Source organism: Rhinoderma darwinii, chromosome 6 (assembly GCF_050947455.1).
Source record: "Rhinoderma darwinii isolate aRhiDar2 chromosome 6, aRhiDar2.hap1, whole genome shotgun sequence".
In the NCBI taxonomy this organism is placed as follows: domain Eukaryota; kingdom Metazoa; phylum Chordata; class Amphibia; order Anura; family Rhinodermatidae; genus Rhinoderma; species Rhinoderma darwinii.
In genome coordinates, this window is record NC_134692.1 from 24645408 (window position 1) to 24659378 (window position 13971).

General features: G+C 42.8%; 1 protein-coding gene across 1 annotated transcript in view; it reads left to right on the plus strand.

Moving 5' to 3' along the window:
* Positions 1-13971, plus strand: part of PKP4 (plakophilin 4) — a 222781-nt gene that overhangs the window by 55758 nt on the left and 153052 nt on the right. Inside the window, exon 2 of the mRNA XM_075829313.1 lies at positions 12587-12720. Within this exon, the coding sequence (XP_075685428.1) occupies positions 12592-12720 (129 nt within the window). The 5' untranslated portion in view covers positions 12587-12591. The remainder of the gene's footprint in view (positions 1-12586; positions 12721-13971) is intronic.

The window sequence follows — 13971 nt, forward strand, 5'->3', positions numbered from 1 at the left end:
CTCTGCCTCCCATTGATGTCAACGGGAGGTCAGAGACGTAAACGCCCGAAGATAGGGCGTGTCGCTTTTTCCCATGAGCAGTTTTTTCCGCTTGCAGGAAAAAACTCCTCCGCCTCCCTCCCATTGATCAATGGGAGGCATTTTCGCCCCTTTTTTTGGCGTGTTTTCCGACGCAGTCTCTGCGTCAAAAAAACGTGTAAAAAGCTCTGTGTGAACGGACCTTTAGATTTCCCAGACTGGATAGTCTTCCGGGATTAATGCCTTTTTTACACAAGCGTGTGCGTTTTGCGCATGCAAAAAACGCGGCGTTTTGCGTGCGCAAAAGGCACTTAACAGCTCCGTGTGTCATCAGCGTATGATGCGTGGCTGCGTGTTTTTCGCGCAGCCGCCATCATGATGACACTCAATTTGGTTGTTTGTAAACAGAAAAGCACGTGGTGCTTTTCTGTTTTCATTCATCCTTTTCACTGCTGTTGTGCGAATCACGCTGTTCGCACGGAAGTGCTTCCGTGTCACATGCGTGGTTTTCACGCACCCATTGACTTCAATGGATGCGCGAATAGCGCACAAATATAGAACATGTCGTGAGTTTTTTTGCAACGGACTCACGTTACACAAAATTCACGGACTGTCTGCACGGCCCCATAGACTATTATAGGTCCGTATGACACGCGTGAAAATCAGGCGCGTCGTACGGACGAATAACACGCTTGTGTAAACAAGCCCTCACAGTAATGCACCCTCTGCTTCTGTATGTAAGGCCTGATGCACACGACCGTGTTCGGTCCGTGATATACGGTCCGCATGTCGGCCGCTTGTCCCGGACCGTACAAAGTACAGGGAGCCGGGCTCCTAGCATCATACTTATCTATGACGCTAGGTGTCACTGCCTATCCACGTAACTACTGTCACACACTAAAACATGATTACAGTACGGGACAGTAGTTCCGCGGACAGGCAGTGACCCCTATCGTCATAGATAAGTGTGATGCTAGGAGCCCGACTCCCTGCACTGTGTTCGGTCCGGGACATGCAGCCGACATGCGGACCGTATATCACGGACCGAACACGGTCGTGTGCATCAGGCCTAAGGATTAAAAATACCCATCACAATAACGACACTGTTGAAATCGCTTCTGCAGTTTTATCCAGTGTGATTTTTGAGTAAGGGTATGTTCACACGACAGCGTCCGTAACGGCTGAAATTACGGGGATGTTTTCAGGAGGAAACCTCCCCGTAATTTCAGCTGTAACGGCATTGCAGGCGCTTGAACGCCGCGTCCATTACAGACGTAATTGGCGCTGCTTTTCATTGGAGTCAATGAATAACGGCTCCAATTACGCCCCAAGAAGTGACAGGTCACTTCTTTGACGCGGGCGTCTATTTACGCGCCGTCATTTGACAGCGGCGCGTAAATTTACGCCTCGTGTGAACAGACAAACGTCAGCCCATTGCTTTCAATGGGCAGATGTTTGTCAATGCTATTGAGGCGCATTTTTCGGGCGTAATTCGGGGCAAAAACGCCCGAATTACGTCCGTAATTAGTGTGTGTGAACATACCCTTAATCGCGGCACATAAAGCACGTGTTACCAGCAAGCCATGTATTTAAACCCTGTAAGATCTGTAATTAGGGCAAGTTTTTGCCCCTCTCTTCCAAAAACAAATCTAATGAAACAACCATTCATTGAATTACGAACGACTGGGACATCCTATATTCACAGGTATTTTTAGTTTCTTTCATTTTCTCTGTAGTCTTACAAAAAAGAGCTGCTATATGAAGCCGAAATGGCTGGTAACCGAAAATAAATTACGTTCAGCCGCACAGAAGGTGAAGAGAACATATACTTGAGGTTTAGGGCCCCTTTAAATTAACCCTTAAATTGTTGGCGAACAGCTGAAACTACTGTATTGGCCACTTGTGGTTTATTTTCTAATACCGTCATGTAGCCAACTTCTTCGGCTGCTCCCCACCCGGGCCGTGTTACTCATCTGATCTAGATCCCTTTGGATCTCGGCAGAATGTAGCGTTGTGACCTTTTGTACTAGTAATCTGGGTGGTTCAGTCTGCAGGATATAGTAGTTTATAGTCAGGCCTGCCAACAAAACAGTCTCTGTGGAATGTCTTAAAACAAACATTTAGTTTTACTTTATTACTCCCTATCAGGCATATAGAAATGACACCCTTTCTTTTTTTTTTTAACCCATTATAGAACAAGCTTTTTTTTTTTTTTTTTTTAAAGAAAAAGAAATTCCACATGTTGCGACCACTAGGTTTGGGAAGTGCTTAGTGTTTCCCTAAAGTAATAGGAATAGTTTACAGTAGATGCAGGAGTCCTTTTACGAAAAAATAGTTGGTCTATAGCAGAAAGTTAATCCCCCCCCCCCCCCCCACGACAACCCTACGGTACAATAGCAGAATAAATGCGCGGTTTACAAAAAATTTGCATAAATGTTAAAATGCTCATAACTTTTTCACTAATGTTTGTTGTTTTTTTTAAAAAAAATCACCGTAGTTATCCACAACTCAGCGCCTATTAGATTAGGTAGGAGATAGGGAAGTATGAAACTGGTGACAGGGCCTCTTTAAAGGGAAGGTGTCATGATTTTTTTTTAATTATATTGCTTTTAATAAAATATAAACAAAATTTTATTTATTAGTGTTATGACTTTAAACTTTTTACTGTGTTCTTACTTTTACTTCTCTATGGGGGCTGCCATTTTTTTTTTCATCTTTGTATGTGTCGATTTAACGACACATACAGAGATGGAATACGGCACATACAACCCCATAGAGAATGCGAACGGGAGCTGTTCTATTCACAGAAGAGTACGCTGTCTGTGTGGGAACGGTGCATGTGCCGCTTCCAAACAGACCAAAAGGAAGCTCGTTCGTAGAGCGAACTCCGGCGCCATTCTCATGTGGACCGGAAGCCGCTGCCGGACAGTAAGGTGACGGCTTCCGGCCATATGTTCAACGAAGCGAAGGCGCAAGGAGCGTAGACCAGCGGAGGCGGCGGCAGCAGGAGCAGGTAATTCATGTTCGTGTATGTGATGTGTTTATTATGTTCGTGTGATACTGTCTGCTGAGCCCTGTATCTAATCCTCCTACACTGCAGTCGCTCAGAAAATGGCGGCACACAGTGTAGGAGGTATGAAGATTCAAACTCTTCCTTCTCCTGGCACTAGCCAGAAGAAGGGAGGGGGGGGGGGATTGTGTGAGGACACTAGAGGAGAGTGTGTCCACCCCAAATTTGCAGCATAAATCAATGAGGTCAATTTACCACAGTGACAATGCTGCAATTTTGGGAACTGCTCCCTCTAGTGACCAGCACATGGAAATGTTATAAATTAGAATCTAATTTATAATATTTCCTGACTTGTGAAAAAATTAAAACAATGTGTAATCACTCAAATACTAATTGTTTAACTGAATATAAATAAATATTCTCGCGACACATTCCCTTTAGGGCCAATGGAGTGGTCTAAATGATGTCTGCATAACGCATTCCCTACAGCCAATGCAGATTATTATCCGAACGCAAGCAATTGAAATTGGAGCATTTCTGATAACATTGTTAGGCAATAATATCATTAAAATAGAGCTTCATTTTAAAGCGGTTAAGTTGGGTCCCTCCTTTGGAACCTCCATCAATTAGAGAGCGCAGAGATCATCTATTGGAAACATGTCTGTCTCTGGAGGACCCAGCACATCAGTGTGTTACACGGACAGCCCATTGATTCGAATTTGCACCATGTAATGCTTAATTTCACCTGTGGTGGTGCTGTTGGGAAATTGAAGACTTGTTGCCAAGTTCCCCTCACGATTACAGCTGATTGCTAAGGGTCCCAGAAATCGGTCTTACTTTGAGCTCATTTTCAAGGGACCGTTCTAACCAAAGGGTATTGTTAGAAGAAAATGACAGCTTTACGTTGACTCCTACTTAGAAACCATACCAATAAATTGTAGTATTCTTCACAATACTGAAATTCTATTCCCATAGCCCCGAATGTAATTTCTTTTACCGTTTTTAAAAATAAAAAAAAGTGTTACTGTAGTGATTGACTTTGCTTTATGAAATGCGTTGTATTTTCTTCATCTCCCTTTATCTGTCGTAAACAGTCACATGTATCTGCAAGGCAGTGATCAATCAACGTCCTTTTCACAGCGGCTTTAATGGAAAATGTCTGCGAGGAAAGGGAAGAGTTGTATTTCCTCATTTTCAGTGTGAGAATTTTTAGCATGAACTTGGCAGTCACGTTATGTGGCTTATCTGGGATCACTACAGGACAGACACATGTTCTCTAATTAAAGGCCCTTTTACACAGGGCGATTATCGGGCAGACGAGCGTTCATATAATGCTAGTGCGTGATAATTGCCCTGTGTAAACAGAGCAGCGATCGCCAGATGAACGAGCAAACGCTCGATCATCTGCTGGTTGTATCGTTTTAAAAAACAAAAAGATTATGGTTGTCGGCCGCACTTCTCCCTGTGTAAACTGGGAGACGCACTGCCGACATGATGATAATGGATGGTGACGAACTATCGGAGGAACGACCGCTCGTCCCCATCCATAGCTCCGTGTGACAGGAGCAAACGAGCACCGATCAACGATGTCTCGTTGATCGGCACTCGCTGCATCGGCCTATTGTCGGCCTGTATAAAAGGCCATTAAGGCTACATGCACCCTTTGTGTTATTTGATATGGAAAATCTGCACCAAAACCGCAGGTGTACGCACCTAATGCCGCACCTAGTGGTGCGTTTTAGGTGTGGTATTTACATTTTGATACGAAAATAGGTGCGGTTTTATGCTGCGTATTTTGGTGCATTTACTTTAAAACTTGTCAGATACAATTCGCAAGCGGAAACGTAGGATGAATTGACAAGCTGCAGATTTTAAAATACGCACCGCCGGTCGATTTACGTTCAGAAAAAAAACTGCACTGTGTAGATGAGATTTCTTGAAATCTCAATTACGTTGCTGGTACTGTATTACGCTGCGGATTTGCCACATGAAAATATGCGCGGCAAATCAGCACGTAATACGCAACATGTGCATTAAGCCTAAGGCTGGGTTCACACGACCTATTTTCAGACTTAAACGAGGCGTATTATGCCTCGTTTTACGTCTGAAAATAGGGCTACAATACGTCGGCAAACATCTGCCCATTCATTTGAATGGGTTTGCCGACGTACTGTGCAGACAACCTGTCATTTACGCGTTGTCGTTTGACAGCTGTCAAAGGACGACGCGTAAATTGACTGCCTCGGCAAAGAAGTGCAGGGCACTTATATACATCATATGCAGGACACTTCTTTGCAACGTAATTTGAGCCGTTCTTCATTGAAGTCAATGAAGAGCAGCTCAAGATTTCCGAGCGTCAAAGACGCCTCGCATAATACGAGGAGGAGCTTTTACGTCTGAAACGAGGCAGCTGTTTTCTCCTGAAAACAGTCTGTCTTTTCAGACGTAAAAGCCTCTCATCGTGTGCACATACCCTAAGGCTTAAATGCACATGTTGCGTAATTTGATGCAGAAAATCAATGTCCAAACCGCAGGTATACGCGCGAAATTCCGCAGCTAATACCGAACGAGTGGTCATGGGGTAAGGATTTTTTTGGACTTCCCGTCAGTCATCCCATTGATGACCCCTACAGTCCGTCATTGTTTTGTTTTATTTAAAAAAAAAATGTGTATTAGTGTGTTAAACATTTATTCTAAATTTTTTTTACTTTTCAAGATACAGCTGTATCTAGCACTAGTCACTGAATCGGTCAGTACCACGGACCTTACTGGTTTAGTGACCGTGGGATCCACCTGTATTCTATCGCATCTAAGCTATGAACTTAGATGTGATAGTTTACAGGTGGATCCCGCTGTCACTGTGCTAGTCAGGTCCACGGGACTGACCGATTCCGTGAATAGCGAACGATACAGCTGCGCTCTAGAAAATACAAAGCAGCTGTAAAACTATTTTTTAATAAAAAGTATTTGTAAAGTTGCACCAAACACACTGATAGGCCCCATGCACACGACCGTATTTTTCATCAGTAATTACAGCCCCCGATTACTGACCCATTCTTTTCTATTGGCTACGGACGCCTTTCGGTTTTTTGACTGGTCTGTGCTGAAAAAATTATAGAACCTGTCCTATTCTTGTCGGTAATTACGGCACAGACTCTCCCATGGAAGTCTATGGGAGCTTCCATAAATAAGGACGGCTACGGATGTGCATCCGTGTACCGGCCGCGTTTATGGAAGCGTTGCTATGCGAAATACCGATGACGACATTTGCATCCTCCCTCTGTTTTTACGGAGCTTTATATACGGGCGGAATACGGATTCCTATGGATCCGTATTTACGGACAGTTTTTCGGGATAGATGAAAATACGGTCGTGTGCATGGGGCCATACACCTGTTTATTTAAAAGAAAAAATTGCCTTTCAAAGGTGTACGTAGCCTTTAAGTTATGGCGCACAAATTGGTAAAGCAGTCATTCGTGATATGGATACCCTAGTCATCCAGGTGAAAGTCTGCATTAAGATAACGCTAGGAGCCCTTTTTTTAAACGGTTTTGTCACTTGTTACGGTGCGATAATAGTGCAGCGATTAGTTCAATTCTTGCTGATGAAATGATGGAAATGATGATGACCCCAGTATATGTCAATAGGATCCATTGGTCACCATTTAAATCCATGATATGACACATCCGGCACAAAGTCATGACTTCCATTACGATGCTGGTGTAAACAAAGCTTTATATATTGTAGTTCCTATAAAACCAAAATGGAGTAGGGGTAGCCTCCCAGTTTCAAGGAGTTTAGAATTGGTTCCATAAGAACAATTGTGGGAGTCCAAATATCAGTTCTCTGCAAACCATCTGCTAGATTTCTGAAGGCGCCGTACCTTTTGGTAAGGAGTCTAATAATTGTCCACGTAGAATTGTTGCATGTGTTCTAGAAGAACTTGGTCAGGGCATCGGGGATTGGTTACTACACCGATATTACTACGTTGGATACGTCCATTAGGAAACTAAAAATACAATGTAACTGGACTTTAATCGCCTTCTAGGTCCAAACATTGCTTCTAGGAGAGAATACAGTGCCTTATGGAGACTCCATACCATGTCACACGTATACAAGATCTAGCTACACAAAGGGTTTTCTGGTATTATGTAAACATGGCGTCACATAGCTCTGCATAGTTGCTGTAAACACAAAACGGTAGGTTATAATCCAGATTGTTTGCAAAGTATGTATTGCGTAGATAGTCTCTTAGGTCGATATATCATCCTAAATCCGCTTCGTTCCTACCCTCCAATCTTGAGTAGTTTAATGGAAATAAATGTGGCTGGACTGCAGTACGTAGACCAAATAATGGCACCTGTCTGATTTTAATTCTCTTTTTTTCGTGGCCTTCTATTCTTATTGTGCATAGTAATACAGGACACGTCTGTGACCCGGGCTACATCTGAGCAGTTGATGCTGTAATGACAACTTATCTACCTATTCAGTGCTGAGACCTTGAGACATAAACATGTATTTCTTTAGCAATGTTCCCTAGCTTTGAGAACATGGCGTTCAGCTGGTCTTGACACAAAAGGTCAGGCAATATTATCCGGTTTGTTTGCAATGCTATTAATTGGTCTACTGGGCACTGTTGCAGGAAAGGGCATTGCACTGCGCAGATGAGAAGTAAATGTTACCTTACCGGCTGCAGCGTTTCTTATAGACCTAGGCTTATTTACCAAGATTGTGTGCAAGTAAAATGTATAGGCTGTATCCACGGCAACACATCGCTTCTTGACACTGGCAACACTTTTGCAAATTTACGCACATAAAAGAAGATGATTGCTTCCAGGTTTTCCAGAAAATTCAAGATTCATTTGTAGTGGAGATTCCACAAGTGCGGGTGGGGGGTCGGTGTGTGTTTTATCTTTTTTCTTTTAGAACTTTTTTGAACATCAACCCGTTTTGAGCATCTCTTCCTTGGGTCTCTGCGTCTTTTGCGGTCTAGTTCATGGGACAGTCTCGTTAAAAACATAAGGTTCCGCTCCGTTGCCTCCAGCTTTTTATGTTCCTTTATGTGGGACCACGTGCCCAGGGTGCTGCTAGATGGAGAGGATCGACACTATATATGGGTCCAATGTGGTAGGCTGATATGCCACGGGTCCGCTGTGACGGGCTTACCTGAAAGAATAAAAATATTCATGGTCGATAAGTGCTGCTCAAGCTGCGGTATATGGCTTTTAAAGGGCTTTGAGTGTTTTTGTGTATAATTATTAGATATAAATCATTATGTCCGTTTGCCGTTTGCTGGTTGAAATATAGTATAGTAAGTAGTAAAGTCCTGGGGATGGTGCTCTGATGGACTAGTGTGTTTTTTTTGTTCTTTTTTTGTATTTCTGAATCATTTTTGAGCAGTAGACGTGTCACGTAGGAGTTCAATGTCCATGTAAATTGTCTATAGGTGTTCATTAGTTATGGAAGCTCCGGGACTATGACAATTGTAGACCGTTTAGAAATTATATAAATGAAATACTTTTTGTGTTACTTTATTTTTGGTACATTTTATGACCTGTGTGGGTCACTGCTTGGATACAGTCAATAATTAGAGCCGTGAAGTGTTTTCCCTTGTGACTCTGCGTGTGGGACCTGTGGTTTCCTCTTGTGGTTAAAGTGCAATTCCCCCTTTTAAATTTGGCTTGCAGTCAGCGTGTTTGTATAAAAGCTGCAGTTATTCTACCATTTTTTTTGTTAGTGTAACCACTATAAGATGTCAGGGAGGGTAAGGACACACGTAGTTGCCCATCTGGCCTAGATTCTGGCCACAATGCGTCCAAAAACCACTTTGACGTGTTTTTTGTGATAACGCGCTGGAACTATATTTATTAGAAAACTGTGCCAATTTGCTGTAAAAACGCAGGTCAGCCCGGTTTTTGGCCTCATCTCGGCCAGACAAGGGCCATCATGTGTTTGTATGCTGATTGGGAAATCCTTAAAGGGGTTATGTGGGGATATACATTAGAGTCCCCTGTTGTGCTGATTATGAGATTTTTAATAGATCTTTATAGCGCTGACGGGATCGGAAGTCTAGTGGCAGTGTCTTGCTGCATGACGACACGAGTCGTTGTCTTGTGACCGGCCCCACTGTACTCTATAATTTGCGTAATAGTAGTGCAGCGATTACGTAGAGTACAGTGGGGCCTGTCAAATGACGAAGAGTCGTGTCGTCATGAAGACTGTGCCACTAGACTTCCGGTCCCCCGGCAGCGCTATAAAAACCTATTAAAATCTAAACAGCGTGTCGAGGGACCGTAATGTATATTAGGCAAAGTACTCACATAACCCCTTTTTTAAATCTTTTTTTTTTTTTTTTAAGTTGGGTCACAAGATATTTTTCATTTCCAGCTCCTGTTTTGTTCCTGATAGCAACACCGCAGAAGAAATGCTAGCACAGACTTCCAGTATCCGTAGTTTCAGTTGCTGCACATCTCGTATCTTCACAGCATAGACAATTGCCTTCAGATGACCCCAAATATAAAAGTCTAAGGGGGTCAGATCGGGAGGCATTTCTTCTGCGGTGTTGCTATCAGTGTGTGAAGAGTGGGAGAAGAGGGTTGCATTGACAATCCAACACAATGGGCAGCACTTTGAACACATTTTATAAGTGGTCAGAAACTTGTAAATAACTCATGAAAGAATAAAGTAACGTTAAAACCAAGCACACCATTGTTTTTCTTGTGAAATTCTCGATAAGTTTGATGTGTCACATGACCCTCTTCCCATTGAAAAAACTAAAGTTGGATAGAAAATGGCTGACTTCAAAATGGCCACCATGGGCAACACCCAGCTTGAAAAGTTTCCCCCCTCCCATATACTAATGTGCCACAAACTGGAAGTTAATATCACCAACCATTCCCATTTTATTTAGGTGTATCCATATAAATGGCCCACCCTGTAGATTGCTATTCCATACAATGGTAAAACATATACCGCTCTGAATGTGTTGTACTGGTGCCCATGTGTCCCCAATGCCATAAAATAGTTGAGGCTGTTGTAGTGAATGCTTAGATGTTGGTAAAGCTGAACTCCCAGCATGCAATGTTGTAAGGTTGTGTTTTGTTGTTTTATCGTTTTACCTCAGGATGTATTGAATGTTTGTTTTCTTAGGGCAGGCCCTGTCTCTGATCTCCTGTTGCTATGGAAACCCATAAGGTTGTAATAAGGTATTAAGTAAATTCTTTTAGGCCCTTTTTCACAGGCACAAACGAGCATTCATATGAAGGCTTGTTCCCGATCACTGCCCGGTGTAAACAGGGCAACGATCAGCCGATGAACAAGCAAACGCTAATTTACTGGCTAATCACAGTGTTTATGCAGCATTAAATGTTGTTGTCGGCAGCACATATTCCTGTGTAAACGGAGAGGAGCTGCCGACATGATTGAAATGTTTGAGGACAAACGATTGTAGTAACGATAGCTTGTCACCTTACATAGCCATTGCTCCTGGTGAAAGGAACAAACGAGAGCTGATCAACTAGCTGTGTCGTTGATTGGCGCCCATTTTCACGGCCCATATTGGTCCTTGTAAAAGGACCCTTAGGAGGGGCAATGTATATATTTTTTAACCAGAACGCTCTTTTTATTACTTGGCTACTTTTAGTGTTCGGGGGCTAAAAACCTTTTTGGAAAGGTCGAATGTTGCGTATTAATAACGGCGAATAAAAACCCTTCCGCCCATAGATTTATAACTCCACTACTGGGACTCATTTGCCAGTTTAAATAAGCGTTTCCGCCAATTACTTTAGAAAATAGGAGTCTCGCAAGGAGCGCGGGACAAGGTGAATATTTCTATGTATTAAAAATAAAAGCTTGTGATTTGTCAAATTACTCAGTTGAATAACTCCTTTAATTGCTGTTGAGGTTATGGGGGAACGTGTGGCGCGGTGTATTTTGAGGACGTCTGCGGGCTGGTGTCTCATTGTTTCTCATAGTCTAGTTATAATGGAGCTAAGCGCTTTCCATATAAAAACAGAAGAATCAGGGTTCATTAAAAGTGCAGCCAGGCAAGTGTCGGTCACGGTTTGGTTATTTGTGCAATTTTTATAAATGTTTTCTGAGTGTTTTCAGCTTGGCTAGTTATAATAGGTTACATATAATACAGATTTAATTTTGTTCCCAATTTCGTTTTCTTAAAGGGGACCGGTCAGCAGATCTCCTGCTATATTTGATGTGACTTTTATACAGGCGGAGAAGTTACTTAAAGTTCCTAGACTCCTATGCAAAATCTATAACCGGGTCCCCCAATGTATTTTGTTGGTTTCCTGTTTCTGTGAAAAAGAACTCGGTAATTGCGGACCCGCCCGGTTTATTGTGCTGGGAAATATGGAGCATGTCCTACTTTTCAGATTTTACTGGCCGCGCTCCCATACTGGGAGCATGTCACGAAAAGTCGGCGACCGGCCGAGCCTGCTATCGCGTGCTGTGTGCATGAGGCATTCCTATGTGGCAGAATGAATCATTGGGCAATTACCTCAGCAGCTCATATACTTTACAGCCCTAAAAATGCACACTGCGAGTAACTCCTAGCCATGTCACAGAACATGGATAATGCACCCGGTGCGGGGAGCGTGCACCCGGTGACGGCACTGTGCGGCGAGCGTTCACCCGGTGGCGGCACGTTATAAGAATAATAAACACTGCATCAGGATACAAGTAGTAAACAGCGATATTTCAATACACAGATGATTCGCACGGTGTTAAAGTTAAAAACTAATACACAATTCTCTCCTGACGCTCAGTCCGTTATGTGGCACAGTGGCTGCTGGGCCTTCTGAATACAGAGTATTTTGTATACGAAGGAAGCCATTTCTAAAGAAATCCGTTCTTATAGAAGAGCAATGCGTGTTCTGCATATTGCTCTCTCCTGGGCGAACCTTAGAGCTATTCCCATCTAAAGCATTTTTGGCATAGCCCACTGATGTGTTTTTTCTATAAGTGGTTTCCTCCCTCCAGGAGAGAGAGATGACAAGTGCTGGCAATTGTGGACGGTGGCACGTGTTGAAAGTTTTATTATTCAGTGGTCGATGACATCATAAGCTTGTCATCAAATAAATTATACAGTCCCTTCGTGTACGCAGGACTGTCCACAATGACGTACACATTAGCTCAACCGGTATTGGTGGGGGGTGTTAGCCGTTACATTGGTGGCTTCTTTTCATTGTTCACTTGGCTGATTACCCAGTTTGTGTAAATGACAGGACGAGTCCCAACAGCCAACGGAAATGTTAAAAGTAAAGTCAGGTAGTTTACAGGCAGACAACGCCCAGCAGTGATTGCGCTCTAATCCTGGAAAGCCTGAAAGCAAAGGATGTTGGACAGGTAGAAACATAGAGCAAAACCTGTTCATTTCTCGTTTCAAACCATGCAATTTACATGTGACTTTGTAGGTCGAAAGTGAAAATACCAAAATCTGAAAAGTTCTTGTAAAAAGCAAAAGATATTCCCTATTTGTAACGCGTTAATATCGGGTTATATATCTATTTAATAACCAATGGTTTTAACTTTTTTTTGTTGTAGGTGCCATGCCAGCTCCTGAGCAGACTTCCATGATGGAGGAGGGGCTGCCAAAAGCCCCCCAGGATGCTCCCCCCACAACAGGCATGGAGCCAGAGTCCACAGCCACAAACATTTTGGCATCCGTAAAAGAACAGGTGAGTATTTATTTATTAGGCTTTTGTATGTGAAAATTGAAACTTTATAATGTCTAGAGTTCCTGTTCTTGTTCCCATCTGCCTGGTAACGTCATGACGGTGGGTGGAGGCGTGTTTCAGCGGTAATTTTGCGTATCGTTGTTAGGCTATAGCGAAACGACTGTATTTACTACTTCACTTTACAATAAAGATGAGTAGTTGCATATATTTCAACTGACTTTTAAGGGGTGCAGTTGTTGCTTTGATGACCAAGTCTTGGTAGGGCCTATTCACATTGTGCAGACAAATCAGTTTTTGAAAAATCGATGCAGAAAGCTGGATTTCACTGCACCACGTGAGTAAGCGCTTGGGACCAGTTTTTACCTTTTCTGTAAACTTAAGGGTATATTCACATGCAGCAGATTTTTTTCAGAAATTGCGACAGGAAATCCGCTCCACACATCTGAATGGGATTGTTTCTGCAGATTTTTACAAACCTCATTCAGATGTATGGGACAGTCAGAGAAATTTCTTCATGAAATCTGCCACATGTGAACATACTCTTAAACCTTACTCAGACGAACAGGCTAATCAGCCGTGTGACGGGCTGTTTTTTTAACGGCCTTCGCACGCCTGCATTAAAATCAATGTACGTTTATGATGCTATTCACACGGCCGTTTTTTCAACGGCCCATGAAAAAAATAGGACATGTGCTATTTTTGACGGTTTTCACGGGTTTCTCAGTAGACTCACATCTGAGGGATCTGTGAAATCTTGTCCTGCACGGATGCAAATCGGCCGTGAAAAACGAAAAAAAATTCTGCGTGGATAGGCCCTTATAATTTTCTATGGTACATGAATGCTAGATGTCGGGATCTTGCTCGAGACGAACAATATATTTTGGAAATACACATTCGCTTCTATTCACATTTGCGAACCTACTTTATTTGTTTCCTGGACCACTTTCTAAAAGCCACGAACAGATAAAAGTTTTACTGACCAATTGGAAATCCCAAAAGGAATCAAAGCTGCTTATAGTTTAAAATACTAATAGGAAACACATTAGCGATATTCAGGCTATGGCTCCACTGTGACTAGTGGTCCCGGTAAAATTATGGGTTACTACGACCTCAATGTTTTCTCGTGGGGGGGGGGAAACATTATGGATGCTGTGGAGACCTGGCCTTACTGTGAACTGAAGATAATTTCACGCACAAGCGCCACCAGCTTCAAATAAAATCATGGACACCTCAATTTTTATTACATGCTCG